The 20624-nt window shown below is 39.6% G+C and overlaps 1 protein-coding gene across 1 annotated transcript in view; it reads right to left on the bottom strand.

The window, feature by feature from the left end:
* Positions 1-12265: 12265 nt before the first annotated feature.
* The window catches only part of LOC127425887 (uncharacterized), a 28915-nt gene continuing 20556 nt past the window's right edge, over positions 12266-20624 (bottom strand). The window contains exons 2-3 of the mRNA XM_051672171.1: positions 13090-13314; positions 12266-12648 (exon numbers count right to left, since the gene is read on the bottom strand). Coding sequence (XP_051528131.1) covers positions 12266-12648; positions 13090-13314 — 608 coding nt within the window. The remainder of the gene's footprint in view (positions 12649-13089; positions 13315-20624) is intronic.

The raw sequence follows: 20624 nt of genomic DNA, 5'->3' as shown, positions 1-20624 counted from the left end.
ATCTGGATGCTTCTGAGACAGATTAGTAGTTATAACCTATACTATGTGTTAAAATGTTAAATTGATTGATTTATGACATGTGATTTATGACCCCCGTCACCCCTGATTGACATGTGACATGTGGTGACATGTGGTGGCATGTCCTTCCAGGCTGATGGGGTAGAAGATAGCTCGGACATGTTAAAGAACATGTTTGGACATGATGCCATGCGAGGAGCGGACGTGTAGGCAACGAGCTCTGCGTACTTTGCTAGTTTTTAGTTATTTTTGTGTTATAATCCGGTGAGATTTGATTCACCCTGCTACATATTTGCTCTTTGAAGTCAATATGTCAAAAAATTCAAAATCCTCGGGCTCTGGAGATATTAAAAGACACTTACGTGCTCAAGCTGAAACCTCTGACGGGCCTGCAGACCGGGGACTTGGTTTGAATGGTGCAGCGGGCGAAATTGAGCGTCAACTGTCCAACATGTTTGTGATGCTGACGAAAGTTGTAAAACGTCGATCGATTAAGGTGATAGAAACAAAATTCTATGAGTTGGTTACAAGAGTGGCAGATGTTGAGAAGCGGATCGATTATCTGAAGTCATCGGAGAGGGAATTATGTAATAATCCGCTCGTGACCAAAGTTGATTTGGAACACATTCTTGAAAAACTTGAAGATCTTGAGAATAAAAGCTGCAGGAATAACATCTGAATTGTTGGAATTCCTGAACATGAGGAGGGCAGAGATATGGTGAAATTCCTAGACGAGCTTCCTGAGTCTGCTCGACATAACAGGCCATAAGCTGGAAATCGTGCGAGCTCACAGAGTCCCGGCTCACAGATCCATGGAGGGAGACAGGCCTCGATCAATTCTGGCCAAATTCCTGAGATCATCCGATAAAGATCTAGTGTAACACGAGGCGAAGAGCAAAGGAAAGCTTTCTTGGAATAATAACAACATTTTCTTGTTCCCAGACTTTGCGAATTTGACAAGTGAGAAACGTGATCGATTCAAGGAATGCAAGAAACTCTTAGATTAACGGAAGATTGTTTTTGCACTGATGTTCCCGGCCAAACTGAATATAAATACTAAGGATGGCCGCAAAGTATTTTTATGCCCCAAGCAAGCACTGTCCTTTATAAAAACATTGGAGTGAGTAAGCCATTTGGTGTTTCTCATGTGAGTGGATTGACTCGCTGTACTTACTCTTGGCTGTCTGAGGAAGCTGGGCGCCATTTTTGTTTCTTTTTGTGTTGGTTCCACCTAGCGGCTGGAGTTTGTTTTGTGGAATAACACTCCTTCAAGAAACTTTTGCATTGATGAAAGATCGCTTTTACACTGAAGTTCCCGGCCAGTGATAAGGATGACTGCAAAGTATCTACATGCCTACAACAAGCAATGTCTTTTATAGAGTTGATGGACTGAGGAAATAATGATGTGTTTCTTATGTGGCCTCTGAGTCAACTTGACTTGTTAACACTTGACTGTCCGAGGAACCGGGATGCCTGTTTTGTTTCTTTTTGTGCTGGTTCCGCCTAGCGGCTGGAGATTGTTTTGTGGAGGAACATACCTTCGGGACAGCTGTGGATGAATCTGCTTTTTCTTTGTGCTTATGCCTTCTATTGGCTGGAGTTTTTTTTACAAAGTATTTTCTGTTATGTAATTTTGCCTCACAAAATTTGTATAGAAACTTGAGCAATCTGACGGCAAAGTTGTCTTGGGGACTCTCATAGGCGTGCATGGACTCTTTGAGTTTAGAGGGATCGACGCCAATTGGCTCTGTCGTGCGCGGGGTCAATGCGCACGTTTTTCTTTTTTCTGTTTATTTTGTTCGGGGGGAAGTTTGGGGTTTTATTGTTGCACTAATGCTGAAATGTGGTCTTTATAATTTTGTTTTTGACACACACTTAATTTTGTCTATTATATCAAAATGTCAGATGTTAATATGAGTGGATTATCTCTCTCCACAAGGAATGTGAATGGGTTGGGACACCCCATAAAAAGAAGAAAGGTTATTTCTTTTCTTTAGCGTAAGAAATATGATATTGTTTCTTCAAGAAACTCATCTTTCCCTGCAGGAAGCTGGAAAATTTGGGAAGATATGGGGTGGACATATTTTCTTTAGTGCTGGCTCAAATAAAAGCAGGGGGATCATTATAATGATAAATGTACAATTCAAATTTCTCAAACAGATTAATGATAGATTAGGAAGAGTCATTATTGTTTTAGCTGAAATTCAGGGGCAAATGTTGATTTTGGATAATGTTTACGCACCTAATGCTGATGATCAGGGCTTTTTTATAGATCTTGAATGGATGTTGCAAGCCGCTAGCACCCCTCATGATATAATATTGGGAGGAGACTTTAATCTATTGATGGACTCAATCCTTGATCATTGTGAAGCAAAAGTATGTAAGCCGCCTAGAGCAACACTGATGCTTCACAGGATGTGTAAAAATCTTGGTCTTACAGATATTTGGAGACTTTTGAACCCATCTGGTAGGGACTATAATTTTTTTTCATCAGTCCATAAGATTTATTCTAGAATAGATTTATTTTATTTTTTTAATATCTAAATCCCTCATTTCATCTGTTGTTGATTGCTCAATTGCTAACATTTTATTCTCAGATCACGCCCCGGTGAGTTTAGAGGTGTTGCCGCATATGGATAAAAACAAATCATATACAGGTGCATCTCAATAAATTAGAATGTCGTGGAAAAGTTCATTTATTTCAGTAATTCAACTCAAATTGTGAAACTCGTGTATTAAATAAATTCAATGCACACAGACTGAAGTAGTTTAAGTCTTTTGTTCTTTTAATTGTGATGATTTTGGCTCATATTTAACAAAAACCCACCAATTCACTATCTCAAAAAATTAGAATATGGTGACATGCCAATCAGCTAATCAACTCAAAACACCTGCAAAGGTTTCCTGAGCTTTCAAAATGGTCTCTCAGTTTGGTTCACTAGGCTACACAATCATGGGGAAGATTGCTGATCTGACAGTTGTCCAGAAGACAATCATTGACACCCTTCACAAGGAGGGTAAGCCACAAACATTCATTGCCAAAGAAGCTGGCTGTTCACAGAGTGCTGTATCAAAGCATGTTAACAGAAAGTTGAGTGGAAGGAAAAAGTGTGGAAGAAAAAGATGCACAACCAACCGAGAGAACCTCAGCCTTATGATTGTCAAGCAAAATCGATTCAAGAATTTGGGTGAACTTCACAAGGAATGGACTGAGGCTGGGGTCAAGGCATCAAGAGCCACCACACACAGACATGTCAAGGAATTTGGCTACAGTTGTCGTATTCCTCTTGTTAAGCCACTCCTGAACCACAGACAACGTCAGAGGCGTCTTACCTGGGCTAAGGAGAAGAAGAACTGGACTGTTGCCCAGTGTTCCAAAGTCCTCTTTTCAGATGAGAGCAAGTTTTGTATTTCATTTGGAAACCAAGGTCCTAGTGTCTGGAGGAAGGGTGGAGAAGCTCATAGCCCAAGTTGCTTGAAGTCCAGTGTTAAGTTTCCACAGTCTGTGATGATTTGGGGTGCAATGTCATCTGCTGGTGTTGGTCCATTGTGTTTTTTGAAAACCAAAGTCACTGCACCCGTTTACCAAGAAATTTTGGAGCACTTTATGCTTCCTTCTGCTGACCAGCTTTTTAAAGATGCTGATTTCATTTTCCAGCAGGATTTGGCACCTGCCCACACTGCCAAAAGCACCAAAAGTTGGTTAAATGACCATGGTCTTGGTGTGCTTGACTGGCCAGCAAACTCACCAGACCAGAACCCCATAGAGAATCTATGGGGTATTGTCAAGAGGAAAATGAGAAACAAGAGACCAAAAAATGCAGATGAGCTGAAGGCCACTGTCAAAGAAACCTGGGCTTCCATACCACCTCAGCAGTGCCACAAACTGATCACCTCCATGCCATGCCGAATTGAGGCAGTAATTAAAGCAAAAGGAGCCCCTACCAAGTATTGAGTACATATACAGTAAATGAACATACTTTCCTGAAGGCCAACAATTCACTAAAAATGTTTTTTTTTTATTGGTCTTATGATGTATTCTAATTTTTTGAGATAGTGAATTGGTGGGTTTTTGTTAAATGTGAGCCAAAATCATCACAATTAAAAGAACCAAAGACTTAAACTACTTCAGTCTGTGTGCATTGAATTTATTTAATACACAAGTTTCACAATTTGAGTTGAATAACTGAAATAAATTAACTTTTCCACGACATTCATTCAAGGCATCAAGAGCCACCACACACAGACGTGTCAAGGAATTTGGCTACAGTTGTCATATTCCTCTTGTTAAGCCACTCCTGAACCACAGACAATGTCAGAGGCGTCTTACCTGGGCTAAGGAGAAGAAGAACTGGACTGTTGCCCATTGGTCCAAAGTCCTCTTTTCAGATGAGAGCAAGCTTTGTATTTCATTTGGAAACCAAGGTCCTAAAGTCTGGAGGAAGGGTGGAGAAGCTCATAGCCCAAGTTGCTTGAAGTCCAGTGTTAAGTTTCCACAGTCTGTGATGATTTGGGGTGCAATGTCATCTGCTGGTGTTGGTCCATTGTGTTCTTTGAAAACCAAAGTCACTACACTTGTTTACCAAGAAATTTTGGAGCACTTCATGCTTCCTTCTGCTGACCAGCTTTTTAAAGATGCTGATTTCATTTTCCAGCAGGATTTGGCACCTGCCCACACTGCCAAAAGCACCAAAAGTTGGTTAAATGACCATGGTCTTGGTGTGCTTGACTGGCCAGGAAACTCACCAGACCTGAACCCCATAGAGAATCTATGGGGTATTGTCAAGAGGAAAATGAGAAACAAGAGACCAAAAAAATGCAGATGAGCTGAAGGCCACTGTCAAAGAAACCTGGGCTTCCATACCACCTCAGCAGTGCCACAAAATGATCACCTCCATGCCACGCTGAATTGAGGCAGTAATTAAAGCAAAAGGAGCCCCTACCAAGTATTGAGTACATATACAGTAAATGAACATACTTTCCAGAAGGCCAACAATTCACTAAAAATGTTTTTTTTTATTGGTCTTATGATGTATTCTAATTTTTTGAGATAGTGAATTGGTGGGTTTTTGTTAAATGTGAGCCAAAATCATCACAATTAAAAGAACCAAAGACTTAAACTACTTCAGTCTGTGTGCACTGAATTTATTTAATACACGAGTTTCACAATTTGAGTTGAATTACTGAAATAAATGAACTTTTCCACGACATTCTAATTTATTGAGATGCACCTGTAGTTGGCACTTTAATGTATCCCTTTGCAAAATCCTGATTTCCAACAAATGTTAAAGGCTGAAATCAATGTCTATATGGAGACCAGCTGGTCCTCAGTATCCTCTGTGGGTGTGGCTTGGGAGGCACTTAAGGAGGTTCTTAGGGGCCGGATCATACAGTATGCCTCATTCATCAAAAAATCCAAAGCACGAGAACTCGTGGAGTTGGAAGGGAATATTAAAAGTGCAGAGGCAGAGCTGAAGCGTCGAATATTGTCTGATGGCCTCAGAGAATTGACCCGATTGAAATAGATATAATACTATTTTGTCACGGAAGGTGGAATTTTGGCTATTCAGGGCAAGACAGTCATACTTTGAGTCAGGGGACAAAGCAGGAAAACTTTTGGCTTGATATATAAAGCAGGGAGAGTCTTTTTCTACCATTCCCTCACTGAAATCTGCTGGTGGTGAAATATTTACCTCTGCCATTGATATTAATAATGCTTTTAAAGAATTCTATCCTGATCTTTATAGTTCCACATCTTCGTCTACTGATGAAGATATTAGAAACTTTGTGGAACCATTAGAACTCCCTAAATTTATGACTGAGCAAAAAAATTCTCTTGATTCTGAGATAAGCTTGGAGGAGCTTGAGAAGGTAATTAAGGCCCTGCCTACTGGCAAATCTCTGGGGCCAGATGGCTTTGCCGCTGAATTTTTTTTTTTAGATCTTATGCTACAGAACTGGCTCCTTATTTGTTAGAAGTTTATACGGAATCATTAAAGAATGGAAAGCTTCCTCCAACCATGACACAAGCCTGGATCAGTCTGAGTCTGACAAAGATCCAGGGGCCTGGGTAGCTCAGTGGAAAAGATGCTGGCTACCACCCCTGGAGTTTGCTAGTTCGAATCCCAGGGCATTCTGAGTCATTCCAGCCAGGTCTCCTAAGCAACCAAATTGGCCCGGTTGCTAGGGAGGGTAGATTCACACAGGGTAACCTCCTCGTGATCGCTATAATGTGGTTCGCTCTCCATGGGGTGCGTGGTTGGGCGTGGATGCCGTGGTGATTGGCATGAAGCCTCCACATGCGCTATGTCTACGTGGCAATGCGCACAACAAGCCATGTGATAAGATGCGTGGACTGATGGTCTCAGGCAGCTGGAATTCCAAAAAGGCATTTGATATAGTAGAATGGGATTATCTTTTTAAGATTTTGGAAATGTACGGGTTCAGGAATGCTTTTATTGGATGGATTAAGTTACTTTATAGACACCGGTAGCGGCGATACAAACAAATGGATTAATTTCAGATTATTTTACTCTGGATAGGGGCACCCAGCAGGGTTGCCCTCTTTCCCCATTATTGTTCTGTCTTGCCCTGGAACCATTAGCAGCCACAATAAGAAAGGAGGATGATTTTCCAGGAGTGATGGCAGGAGGTCTGGCGCATAAGCTTTTGCTTTACGCAGATGATATTTTATTATTCGTCTCCGAACCTACTAGATCTATGCCTTGCCTCCACAGAATATTAATTCCTTTTCTAAGTTCTCAGGATACAGAGTCAATTGGTCTAACTCCGAAGCTTTGGCTTTGACAGTGTACTGTCCAGTAACGGCCTTCCAGCTGGGCACCTTCCAGTGGCCCAAACAGGGCATTAAGTATTTGGGTATTTTATTCCCAGCAAATCTGTGTGATTTAGTTAGAGTTAATTTCGACCCCTTAATAAAAAAGGTTTTCGAGCGATGTGGGCAGGTGGGCTTCATTACATTTATCTATGATTGGAAAGGTTAATGTTATTAAAATTCTACTACCTGCTACAATCTCTCATGTAGATGTACCCCTCTCTTATTTCAAGCAATTTGATAGCATAGCGAAGTCCTTCATTTGGAATGGTAAACGTCCCAGATTACATTTCAGTAAGTTGCATAGGCCAATTGATAAAGGTGGGTTAGGCCTACCCAAGATTTTGTTTTATTATTATGCACTCGGTCTCAGCCATTTGGCTCATTGGTCACTTCCACCTGAGAGAGCCCCTCCCTGGTTTTGTATTGGAAAGAAAGTTCTTGCCCCTGTTTTGCCACTGCAAAGCCTATCTATTAAACTAACCAGAGAAGTTGTCACACCCCATTATCTCGCATTTGCACGCAGTATGGACAAAAGTGTCCAGATTGTTCAATTCGGACATTTATTTAAATGTTGCCTTGGTGGAACCCAAAATTATGTATTAATAAGTCCCCTTTCTGCTGGACAGAGTGGATTGTGAGGGAGGTTACTACACTCGGTGACCTATATGAGAGTGGAGTGCTGAGATCTTTTGAAAATATGGTTCAACATTTTAGGATTCCCAGATCTCAGTTCTTTAGGTATTTACAGCTGCGCCATCTGCTCTGAACTATTTTTGGGAGTAGCATACACCCCCCTAAAGCGGCAGAAACTCTGGGAGTGGTGATTACTGCTTTTGGAAAAGGTCATGAGGCATCAGTGTGTTACTCCCTGCTAATTCATTGTCTGTGTGATGGAGCTTTAACTTCTCTCAAAAGAGTATGGGAGAAAGATTTAAAATTGGTATTGGAGGAGGGAGTGTGGGCTAAGATTCTAAAAAACGTCAAGTCTGCATCTAGAGATGTAAGGGTGCGCCTTATGCAATTTAAGATTTTGCATTGATTGTATTGGACCCCCTCTAGATTGAATAGGCTTGGTCTTAAAGACACACCCAGCTGCTGGCGATGCCAATCAGAAGACGGGGACACATCCCATGTTTTTGTGGATGTGTTAAGATCCAAGGGTTTTGGTTGAGGGTTCAGAGCTTCGTATGTGAAGTGGTTGACACTCGGTTTTCATTTTGCCCCAGATTGTGTATTTTGGGGGATGGGGCGGTCCTGCATGTGGGTGATAAATATATGGAGAGCTGGGTCCTGACCGGTGTGATGATTGGCAGACGGTTAATCCTCAGGGGATGGAGGTCGTCTGGTGCGCCCTCGTTTCGTGAGTGGTGCGTCGAGTTGGGCAGGGTGGCAGCATTTGAGGAGATGGTGTATGGAAGGATGGATAACATGAATATTAACATTAGGAAGTGGGGTGACTATCTAGCCTTTTTGGAGGGCTCTCGGGGAGGGGCAGAGGAGAGGCACTAGTGTTTTATTTATTTTTTATGTCTAAATATTTTCTGTTTTATTGTCTATTTGTGTGTCTTTGTCAGTTGACTTTTGACCACTGGAGTGCTTGTTTGTGTTGGGTGGGGGGGTTATTTTTATAAAAAATAAAAAGTGTATAAAACCCACTTCCTACCAAAAGACACCCTAGCTCTGACCCATAACAACGCATACACCAGTCAGTACAAGACATACTCAAACATTTCCATTGAATGTCTTGAATATGTTAAAACAACACGCAGCATAGACATTCAGCATGCATTAAACCATGGTGAGATGGTGATTGGAAAATACTATCTTGATGGTTATTATGAAAAGGACAGCGTAAAAAAGGCTCTTGAATTCAACGGCTGTACGTTTCACAGGCATGAATGTCGTTATAATCCTAACCATTTACACCCATTATCAAAACTGCCCTATGGCACACTCAGAAGACAGTTTGATGACAAGGTTGAAATTTTAGAGCGTGCATATGTGTTAGAAGTGATGTGGGAGTGTGCTTGGAACACTGCTAAGCAGACTGATGTTGATGTGATGGCATTTATGGCCACTTACACACATCCTGAAAGATTGAAACCGCGCAACACGTACAAGCTGTATCATAAAGCTGACAATGGTGAAAAAATACGATATGTCGACTTTACAAGTTTGTACCCCTTTTGCCAGGCCAAGAAATGTACACCATAGGACACCCCCAAATAATTTTCAAGGATTTTGAACCTCTTGAAAATTATAATGGATTTGTCAAAGCCACAGTACTGCCCCCGCGAAAACTGCTTCACCCCGTCCTTCCCTATAGGACTGGTGGCTAGCTTATGTTTCCGCTCTGCCATACATGTGCGAAACAGCAGAATCATACCATCCCGTGTAGACACACTGTTGAGGAAAGGGCTATTTCAGGCTGCTTGGTCAGTATCGAACTGTTAAAGACTGTGGAGAAGGGTTATGATGTAATGAAGGTGGATGAGGTATGACATTTCCTTCAATGATCAGAAACCTTGTTTGTGATTATGTGAAAACATTTTACAGTACAAACAAGAGGCCAGTGGATTCCCCGTGCACGTTGTGACAGATGCAGACAAAGATTCTTACATCGACAATTACTTTGAGAAAGAGGGTTTTAAACTGAATCTTGACAAGATAAGTCTTAACCCTGCACGCCGGTCTGTTAATAAACTTCTGCTGTACTCACTTTGGAGGCGGTTCTCTATGCGCGAAAATATGCTGTGTATGGAACTACTTTCAGACCCTGAACAGTTTGCCCAACACATTTTTGGCTATGGTTAAGACATTAAAAACTTCTCGTTCCTGTCAGACCTGTGACATCAATATCTTTCTTGGTGCGTTTACAACTGCACATGCGCGTCTAGAGCTGTATGAACTAATGGATAAGTTGGGGGATAGGCTTTTGTACAGTGACACAGACAGCATCATCTTTACTTCTAGAGACAGCACCTGGGAGCCTCCGTTGGGGCCTTACCTCAGTAATCTGACTGATGAGGTTGGGGATGGGGATCACATTGTAGAGTTTTGTTCAGGGGGCCCGAAAACATACGGCTACCGCACTGCTAAGGGTAAGGTCTGCATGAAAGCCAAGGGTATCACTCTCAATGCTGTAAACTCAAAAGCCATTAGGTTTGACACTCTGATTGGACTTGTTGATCACTGTGTTGTGGAGAAAGATAATAGTCTGCATATACTGGCATACACCGACACTATTGTGAGAAATAAAAAACACTTCACACTACACAACAGGTCAGTCATTAAAAAGTTTAAGGTGTTGTACAACAAACGTATGCTGCTCCCTGATTTCACCACGCTCCCATATGGATTCTGACAATCTTTTTGGACATAGGGGTGTGTGAGACAGATAGTTTTGATTTCAGATTACAGCATCCATTTTCATATGTGATAAGCGGCCCTTCAAACTTGGGAAAGTCATCTTTTGTAAAAATGATGTTGCAAAACGCTGTACAGTTGATTTCTAAAAAATAATATATATATTGTGTATATTTATAATTGTTGGCAACTATTGTATGACAAATTGTTGAAAATGTACAAAATTACATTTGTTAAAGGGCTGCCACAGACTCTGAATGATGATGATTTGTTCCCTGTCAACAAAACTTATTTGCTGATCCTTGATGACCTGATGAAAGAGGCCAGTGGGAGCAATGAGGTGGAGAAGGTGTTCACACTGTATGTTCACCACAGAAACCTTAGTGCTATTTATATTGTACAGAATTGATTTTGGCAGGGTAAATCCAGCAGGACCATCAGCTTAAACACAAATGATCTGATGTTGTTTAAAAATCCCAGAGACATGGAATGTTATCAAGATGCAACCAACAAACCTTTCGGATACCTGATGATTGATTATAAAACAAAAACACCCGAACACTATCGGCTCAGAACAGATTTACTTTCACCACATCCAGAAAAAAACTGTTGGGTGGTGAAAATGTCAGATGGTAGAAACATACCTCTTTTAAAAATATGATTAAAAGCAACACCCAAACAGAGACGGGTTATTTTACAGTCTGCCACAGACGAGCTCATTGTGACATTGTGTGAAGTAGCTCTTAATGTTCTCTACGGCAATATGCCACTCACGTCACAACAATACCAGAAGCAGAGGAGGAGGAAAAGCGAGATCAAATTTGTTGCAGATAAGAAGGTTGCAATCCCTTTTATCTCCAGCTTGGTTGCTTCTAGATAACTTTGGAGATGTATGCAGAGATGTTTTTAGTTCCATAGCATCAATTGGATAAACTAATGACTGGTTCCCCCCACGAGTCTATTCAACAGGTTGTGGAGAATGATATGGACATGACTATAAGAAGTATTTTGCACAGATCGGATCTGGACACATATGAAAAGGCAAAACTGTACACAAATACTTTAGTGATTTTTAACACTTGCTAGACAAGGGGACAGGGAAACCAAGTCACAGCCTGACCACGTTGAAAAAGAAGACCCACCCGCGACGGCCGGTGTAAGTGTGCAGGATGTTTTATATAATGTTGTGGATGACATTTTGAAGAATATTCCACAGAGGAGTGTAAAAAACATTCGTTACATTTTAGATAAAATGTCTAAAACCAAAGATGTCACTTCTTGGGCTGAGTCGGGCAAGTTTGTTTTTAAAGGTAGCACAATCCTGGTTCACACATGCTCGATTTAGTTAAAGGTATCATGGCTCCACAAAAGATTGCTGATGCACGGAGACCTGTTGGATGGAACGAGTTTCTGGAGGCATTTGCTACTTTAAACATACCATACTCAATGGTGCCAAATCATTATGTCAGACATGCAATTAACTCTTTCAAAACCAAATCGACACCAACTATAACCAGCTCATCTAACAGTAAAAAACAGAAAGTGCACCCGAGTTCGCCATCAACACATTCAAATTATTCAGATGGCCAGGCATTCAATTTACCCCCTCTTGACCGGAGTCAGTGGTTAAGTTTTTAATCTCAGAGTTTTGTATGTTCTGTGTTCTCATGTTTTGATCTTGTTATTATCTGTATTATTGAATGTGATGTATGTATAATACATTTTCTGTTCTTTAGTTGTTTATTGAAAATATTAAGCATAAGACAAACATTTCACCTGTCTGAAGTCTGAACACATTGAACACACTTGAAAACATTTTCATTACAATGAGATTGTTTTAGTTTTTTCACAAAAGCTGACACCTTTGTCATATTTAATAAAATCATTGGTATACAGCTTCAACACATAGGTATAATCATACCCCTTTGCCATGTGGTAGAGAAAGAACACACAATGCTGACCACAAGTTTGATGAAAAATCTTGGATTTGCACTGATGAATGCTGTACCACACTAGAATTGTTGCTGCATCGCTATCACTTGTTTAATCCAGATACCTTGTTGCTGTAGTGTCAAAGACATCCAAGCGCTCCTTAACAATGTTTAAACGGCTCTCAATGGCATTAATACGTTCCTCAATGGTGTTAAAACGTCCCTCAATGGTGTTGAAACCTTCCTGTATCAGACCTCTTATGTGTTGATTGTCTATAATGGGATGTGATCCCCGTCTGTAAACCTCCTGATTTGAAGGCAGAGCCTCGGGGTCGGAATCTGCCACAGACACCACGCGTCCGTTGGACTGATCACCCCGTTGTGTTTCTTTAGGTACCTGGGAAAAAGCACAGGCATCCCACGATTCTATCAGTCCATCACCCCAGCTCCGAACATCGTTTATATTGGGTACCGCATGGTCATCCACAACCAACTCTGTGGGAAAAAAAAAAAAAAAAAAAAACAAACAAAACAAAACAAAAAAAAAAGTTAGGGAGGATGTATGAATTAGGAAAAAGATAAAATAATGTTTTTAACATATTTATGTAGGCTTTGAGAAGTCATACATATTGTTATACTATTTAAGACTTATTATTATTATTATTATTCTACTTCTGAGACAAAACATTTCCGACAATTTCTTTCTGTTTGAGATGACTAAATCCTCTATTAGTAGAGAAACGTTGCACTGACAGGTATGGCGCGCGCGCACACACGCACACACAATTGCTCTCTCACTATTGCATTCAAATAAATGTAATCCTACTGTACTACTTTATCTACATCTGATTTAGAGCGAACAGATCAAGCCAACATCAATGTTTGTTCACAAACTTTAGCATCTATTTAACTTAACTCATTCACTCACTCACTCACCAGCTGATGCTCCGAGCGAACGTCTTGACCGTTTCCGTTCTGATGTCTGTGGCATGAAATCAAGATCTCTCACACGCCCATCAATCGGAGCGTGCACCTGGGCGACCGTAACCGCTTTACGTTTGAGTCTTTTCGGCTTTGTTGCAACGCCACGGCCGCTAGCCCTCTCCATATGATTTTCGCTTCCAGACTCGCCGATCTTGTTTACAAGGTTTGATAAATCTTCTGAAGAAAAAAAAAAAAAAAAAAAAAAAAGTCAAAGTTAAGAGGAGTAATTTCAGGAGTCCTGTTGAGCATGTCTATGGAAGATGTCAAAAAAGAGATGCAAGGAGGTAAGGTAGAGGCCACAAGACTGAAGAGTAAAAAGGATGGTTCAGTTAAGGAAACCTTATCAGTAGTAATTCAGTTTGAGAAAAGTTTGCATAAATCAGTGCAAATGGGATATACAGGTGCATCTCAATAAATTAGAATGTCGTGGAAAAGTTCATTTATTTCAGTTATTCAACTCAAATTGTGAAACTTGTGTATTAAATAAATTCAATGCACACAGACTGAAGTAGTTTAAGTCTTTGGTTCTTTTAATTGTGATGATTTTGGCTCACATTTAACAAAAACCCACCAATTCACTATCTCAAAAAATTAGAATACATCATAAGACCAATAAAAAAAAACATTTTTAGTGAATTGTTGGCCTTCTGGAAAGTATGTTCATTTACTGTATATGTACTCAATACTTGGTAGGGGCTCATTTTGCTTTAATTACTGCCTCAATTCGGCGTGGCATGGAGGTGATCAGTTTGTGGCACTGCTGAGGTGGTATGGAAGCCCAGGTTTCTTTGACAGTGGCCTTCAGCTCATCTGCATTTTTTGGTCTCTTGTTTCTCATTTTCCTCTTGACAATACCCCATAGATTCTCTATGGGGTTCTGGTCTGGTGAGTTTGCTGGCCAGTCAAGCACACCAAGACCATGGTCATTTAACCAACTTTTGGTGCTTTTGGCAGTGTGGGCAGGTGCCAAATCCTGCTGGAAAATGAAATCAGCATCTTTAAAAAGCTGGTCAGCAGAAGGAAGCATAAAGTGCTCCAAAATTTCTTGGTAAACGGGTGCAGTGACTTTGGTTTTCAAAAAACACAATGGACCAACACCAGCAGATGACATTGCACCCCAAATCATCACAGACTGTGGAAACTTAACACTGGACTTCAAGCAACTTGGGCTATGAGCTTCTCCACCCTTCCTCCAGACACTAGGACCTTGGTTTCCAAATGAAATACAAAACTTGCTCTCATCTGAAAAGAGGACTTTGGAACACTGGGCAACAGTCCAGTTCTTCTTCTCCTTAGCCCAGGTAAGACGCCTCTGACGTTGTCTGTGGTTCAGGAGTGGCTTAACAAGAGGAATACGACAACTGTAGCCAAATTCCTTGACATGTCTGTGTGTGGTGGCTCTTGATGCCTTGACCCCAGCCTCAGTCCATTCCTTGTGAAGTTCACCCAAATTCTTGAATCGATTTTGCTTGACAATCATAAGGCTGAGGTTCTCTCGGTTGGTTGTGCATCTTTTTCTTCCACACTTTTTCCTTCCACTCAACTTTCTGTTAACATGCTTGGATACAGCACTCTGTGAACAGCCAGCTTCTTTGGCAATGAATGTTTGTGGCTTACCCTCCTTGTGAAGGGTGTCAATGATTGTCTTCTGGACAACTGTCAGATCAGCAGTCTTCCCCATCATTGTGTAGCCTAGTGAACCAAACTGAGAGACCATTTTGAAGGCTCAGGAAACCTTTGCAGGTGTTTTGAGTTGATTAGCTGATTGGCATGTCACCATATTCTAATTTTTTGAGATAGTGAATTGGTGGGTTTTTGTTAAATGTGAGCCAAAATCATCACAATTAAAAGAACCAAAGACTTAAACTACTTCAGTCTGTGTGCATTGAATTGATTTAATACACGAGTTTCACAATTTGAGTTGAATAACTGAAATAAATGAACTTTTCCATGACATTCTAATTTATTGAGATGCACCTGTATGAGCTGTAGAGTATGGGAATTTATCCCGAATCCTCTTAGATGTTATAAATGCTAAAGAATGGGACACATAGCTCAGCAATGTAAAGGTAAACTAAGATGTGTGAGATGTAGTGGTCAGCATGCATGAGTATGGAAAATGTGAAAAGGATGCCAAAGTGAAATGCTGTAACTGTGGAGAAGATCACAGTGCAGCTTATGGAGGGTGTATTGTGCAAAAAGAAGCCAAAGATGTTCAAAGAGTAAAGATAATGTGTTAAACCTCAAATGCAGAAGTTCTAAAGCAAGTCAAGGAGAAGGGAAATACTTACAGAAATGACGACAGAAGAGGCCAAAATTATACAGGCCAAATGGATTGCATATCATCAGATTGTCAGGAGGTAATCCATGGACCGGTCCCTACGGTGACTGAATGTAATCACAAGTGTAAAATTGATGAGGATATATTAGTAGTGAAGAAAGTGAAGTTTGTGGCCTTCATTTGTCACATCATTAATGTTATCTCACAATTTTAAAAGAAAAGTAATAGAATAAAAGTTATTGTAGAGGCGGCAGGTAGGTTTCTTGACATGAGAGAAATGAATGCAGATCAGATACATTGTTAACAGTAACCGAAGGTGGAGAAAATGCACATGCTGAGGGTTGAGATTCTGATCATGGTTCTGCACATACTTCAATGGAATGCGCGAAGCCTTATAGCTAATGGTCAAGCATTTAAAAAGTATATTTATGATTTGGAAGTAGTTCCGGAAATAGTATGTGTACAAGAGACATGGTTAAAACCTCAGCTTGATTTTAGAATTCCAGTATATAGTGCAATAAGACATGATAGAGGTAACAATCAAAGTGGTGGAGGGTGTGCTACCTTTATCAAAGATGGGGTAGCTTTCAGAATCTCAGAGTCAGAATCTCCTGAAGAATGGGAATGTACTTTAATTTAAATCTGTTGTGCAGGGAAAGAAGGAAATATTAAATTAATTAATTTTTACAATCCATATAAAAAGTTAACTATTGAACTGTTAAAGGAAATTTGGTGTGGTGATTTTAACGCTCATAGCAGTTTACGGGGTGGAAATTACACAGATAGTAATGGAGGAATAGTTGAAGTGTTAATGGATGAAAGAACATTAGTCTATATTAATGATGGAAAAGGAACAAGAGTAGATGTGAATAGGGGGTCAGTTCATGTTTGGACATTACTCTGGTATCAGATAAGTTAGTTGATAAGTGTGAATGGTATGTCAAGAAAGACTCGACTGTTGGAAGTGATCATTTCCCAGTTCTCACTATAATAAATACAAACTTATCAATGCAAGTAAGGAACTCAATCACTAGATGGTGTTTTGATAAGGCTAATTGGAAAAAATTCAAAATATGTTGTAGGGAATCAGCACACATGGTTACATTAGAAGGTACCATAGAGGAATGCTCAAGGCAAGTCACAGAGTATATATTTAATGCTGCGCATTATGTATACCAAAGAAAATAACAAAAGGGAGAAAGAAAGTTGTACCATGGTGGAATGAGGAGTGCAGTAGAACCAGTTAAAGTACGAAATAAAGCATTTAGAGTATTAAAGAAAAATGTAATGCATGAGAACATAATTGATTACCAAAGGAAAAAGCAATTGCCTGAAGGACAATTAAAAATACCAAAAAGAGGACATGGAGGAATTCTGTTCCACCATTGGTAGTGAAACCGAACTAAAAGATATCTGGAACATGTTTAAACAAATGAGTGGGAAAAGGAAGGTAACAATAATCCCTGCATTAGTAGATGGAGAGAAGATGGCAGTAACAGACAAAGAGAAGGTGGATGTTCTGGGAATCTCATTTGCTGCAATACAAAGTGGTGAACATCTAGATGATATACATAGACAAGAAAAAGAACGGGCAATCAGAGTAAATGAAAACGTGAGGGAAAAGAGAGCAGATGATATGTCAGCTCTTGATGTGGATATTTCAATGTTGAACTTAAAATAGCCTCGCAAGACACCAGGTATCCCAGGACAAGATCAATTAAGTTATGCTATGTTTAGACCGATACCTGTGGAATCTTTGAAGATTATACAGAGACTCTTTAATAAAATATGGAGGGAAGGAGTTATACCGAACGTGTGGAAAGAGGCAATAATATTACCATTCAATAAACCAGGGAAAGATCCTGCCAATCCGGGAAATTACAGGCCCATAGCTTTGACCTCACACTTATGTAAATGGTTGGAAAAAATAATAGTAAGTAGATTAACATGTGTTCTGGAACAGAGAGGATTATTATGTAAGTATCAGTTTAGATTTAGAAAAGGAAGATCCACAACTGACGCTCTTGTTCGAGTAAGTAATGAAGTGGAAAAGGCTATGAAAATGAAAGAGTGAATGGCAATAGTTTATTTTGACACTGAAAAGGCATACGATTCCATGTGGAAGGAAGGGTTGCTCATTAAATTAAGTATTATGGGTATGGGAGGGAGATTATATAATTGGATACTAGACTTTTTATCAGACAGGAAAATTAAAGTCAAGGTTGGGGAGGAAGTGTCTAAGAATCAGTCCTAAATGGTTTAATATCATGATAAATGACACTTGAAGGATGTATCGGATCTGCATTATATGCAGATGATGGGGCTATATGGATAAGGGGAAGAAATGTGAAATATGTAATAGGAAAATTAAGAGAAGCAATAAAGAAAGTGGAAAAATGGTCATATAAATGGGGGTTAAGCTGTCAATGAGTAAGTCCTACTATATGATATTTACAAATAAGCAAAAGATTGATGTTTAGAAGCTGACACTCTATGGGAATCCAATGGAGAGGTGTCTGAGTTCAAGTACTTAGAACTATGGCTAGATGATAAATATTCATGGAAAGTGCATATTAAACATATAGAATCAAAATGCAAGTAAATGTTAAATGTACTAAGAGCAGTGGCTGGATATGATTGGGGGACTGATAAGCAGTCACTAATTGATATATACAAAGCTATTATGAGATCAACAATTGATTATGGATGTATAGTCTATAGAGCAGCAGCTAAGACAAAACTACTAAATATAGACAGATTACAGTATAGAGCTCTATGGCTCTGTATTGGAGCCATAAAGTCAACCCCCATTAATGCTGTTCTAATAGAAGCAGGTGAAATACCATTTGTAGTTCAGAAGAGAAAAATTATCACTTACAAACTGTATTAGGTTAAAAGGATGTGGAGAGGAAAACCCCACAAAAATAACAATTTAGAACTGCTGGGAATATGACAAATTTAAGAGAAGTGGATTTGGATGGACATCGAAAGGAAGAGGTAGGGAATATGGCTTGGAGTCTATAGAGTTCACTAGGACTTCCCCAATTAATAATATTCCACCATGCATCAGGTGCACTTTATCCAGCAACAGAAGTAGATATTAAAATATTAGAGAAGAAAAGAGAACGGCAAACGAATGAAGTGGGTAACAAAGCAAGTTTATATGTAAGAAATAAGTATTTCAACTACCTTAAAATTTACACAGATGGGTCAAAGAATAAGCAAGGGAGTGGGGAAATCGGTGTATACATTCCTGAGTTTAAAATATGCCTAGCTAAAAGACTTTCTGATTATTTATCAGTGTACACAGCAGAATTAGTGGCAGTTATATAGGGTTACAATGGGTTGAAGAGGTTAAACCGGACAGGGTGGTAATTTGCTCTGATTCAGTCGCTGTTTTGGGAAGCATCCAATTGAGTAAAAGTGATAGAGAAGATCTTATCATAGAACTATTTCAAAATTTGTTTAGGATCCATAGAGATGGTATTGATGTGTAGTTTTTCTGGGTGCCAGCTCATGAGGGTCTGAAAGGAAATGAGGGTGCTGACTTGCTTGCAATAAAAGCCTTACAAAAGGAAATTGCAATATCAATTGCATTAAGAAAAGGAGAAGGAAAATCCCTGATTAAGAATAAAGGTATGGAGATTTGGCAGGGAAAGTGGGATGAAGGTCTGAAAGGAAAGAGATATTATAAAATTCAAAAATCAGTTAAACAGAAGAGAGGAAATAATAATAACAAGACTCCGACTAGATCACTCATGATTAAATAGTACGTTGGCTGTTCTAGGGAAAAGAAATAGTAATAAGTGTGCTAACTGTGGAGATAAAGAAAATGTAGATCATGTCATCATGCATTGTTCCATATATGAATCTGACAGAAGAAACTTACATGGCAAAGTAAGAGAAACAGGATGGGCGTGGGATCTAAAAGGGGTATTTTTAATACCACCTTTTTAAAATGCAGTAGATTGAATTATAGAATATGAGCTAAGTGACATGGTGATACACACTATTGTACAGTAGGTGGCGGTATGCACCTTTAAAAGTTGTTTGCGATCCGCCAAAAAACGAAGGAAAGAAGAGCCTGCACATGCGTGCGTGCGTGTTTTGAGTTTGATTCGCCGTCTCCCGCTTCCTCCTTGAGAGAGTAAAGTTGCCACAGTGTATTTTTGTTTTAAAAAGTGGTGGGGACATTTTTATTTTTTAATTTTTTTTTTTTGCCACGAATTGAACTCATGATATAACGCTGTCTGTATCAAATTTGATAACCAATTTTCTAAAGCCTCTGCCTCATAAACATTATCACCATGATAATCCTGTTGTATGCAAAGTACTGCCACCTGGTGGACGTTTCCATGCATTTCTTGAAGTAGAAGTATATATTTTGTAAATATTCAAAAATATCCGCATTTGTTTTGCAAAGCACTTGTCTTTTTAATGTGAAATTTTTGCTTATTTTGATATTGTAAAAGTGAAAACAATTATATTGTTACTGTTTTTTTTAAAAAAAGTATTTGCTGAAAATAGACCATTTCAGGATGGTTTAACGTCTTTTTTTCCCTTTCATTTCCTGCTCATTGTCGAACTCAGACTGTGTTCCAACCAGGATAAATAACCCTCAGAAGGGCACTTTGAAGGGAGAACAATCATGATAGGCATGCTGTAAGATCGCTTTAAACTGAATTTCCAATAAAAATGACTTAAAATGTGAGTTCTGAATGACCCTTATTTTTGAGTCCCACACCTTTTAGCCTTTCAAAGCTCTCACAGTGGATGGTAAAGTCTTCGAAGGGCATAGGGATATTCACTTCTGAATGGACACACCCTCATACAAAACAACAGCGGGAGGCGCTTTATTTATAGTGACTTTAACAGCTAACATTACTAATGTTAACACAATTGTCATAAAATGCCATTATTACCATGTTGTTCTGTGGCTCCCTGGAACTAACGGAAATTAAAGTGTTAAGATCTCTGAAAAAGCAACAACAAACAGACGCATGAACCACTTCAGTGAAGTGGTCTTGCATATTTGCACTTTACAACATCAGGAAAATCAGACCTTTTCCTGGTCCAAGCTCTGGTCATTTCAAGACTGGACTACTGTAATGCTTTGTTGACTGGACTCCCAGCTAACACAATTAAGTCACTGCAGATGGTCCAGAATGCAGAAGTGCATCTGGTCTTTAATCAGCCAAAAAGGGCT

Source organism: Myxocyprinus asiaticus, chromosome 35 (genome assembly GCF_019703515.2).
Source record: "Myxocyprinus asiaticus isolate MX2 ecotype Aquarium Trade chromosome 35, UBuf_Myxa_2, whole genome shotgun sequence".
Lineage (NCBI taxonomy): Eukaryota > Metazoa > Chordata > Actinopteri > Cypriniformes > Catostomidae > Myxocyprinus > Myxocyprinus asiaticus.
Note: the sequence above shows the minus strand (reverse complement) of the source record. Positions and strands in the feature narration are given on the sequence as shown.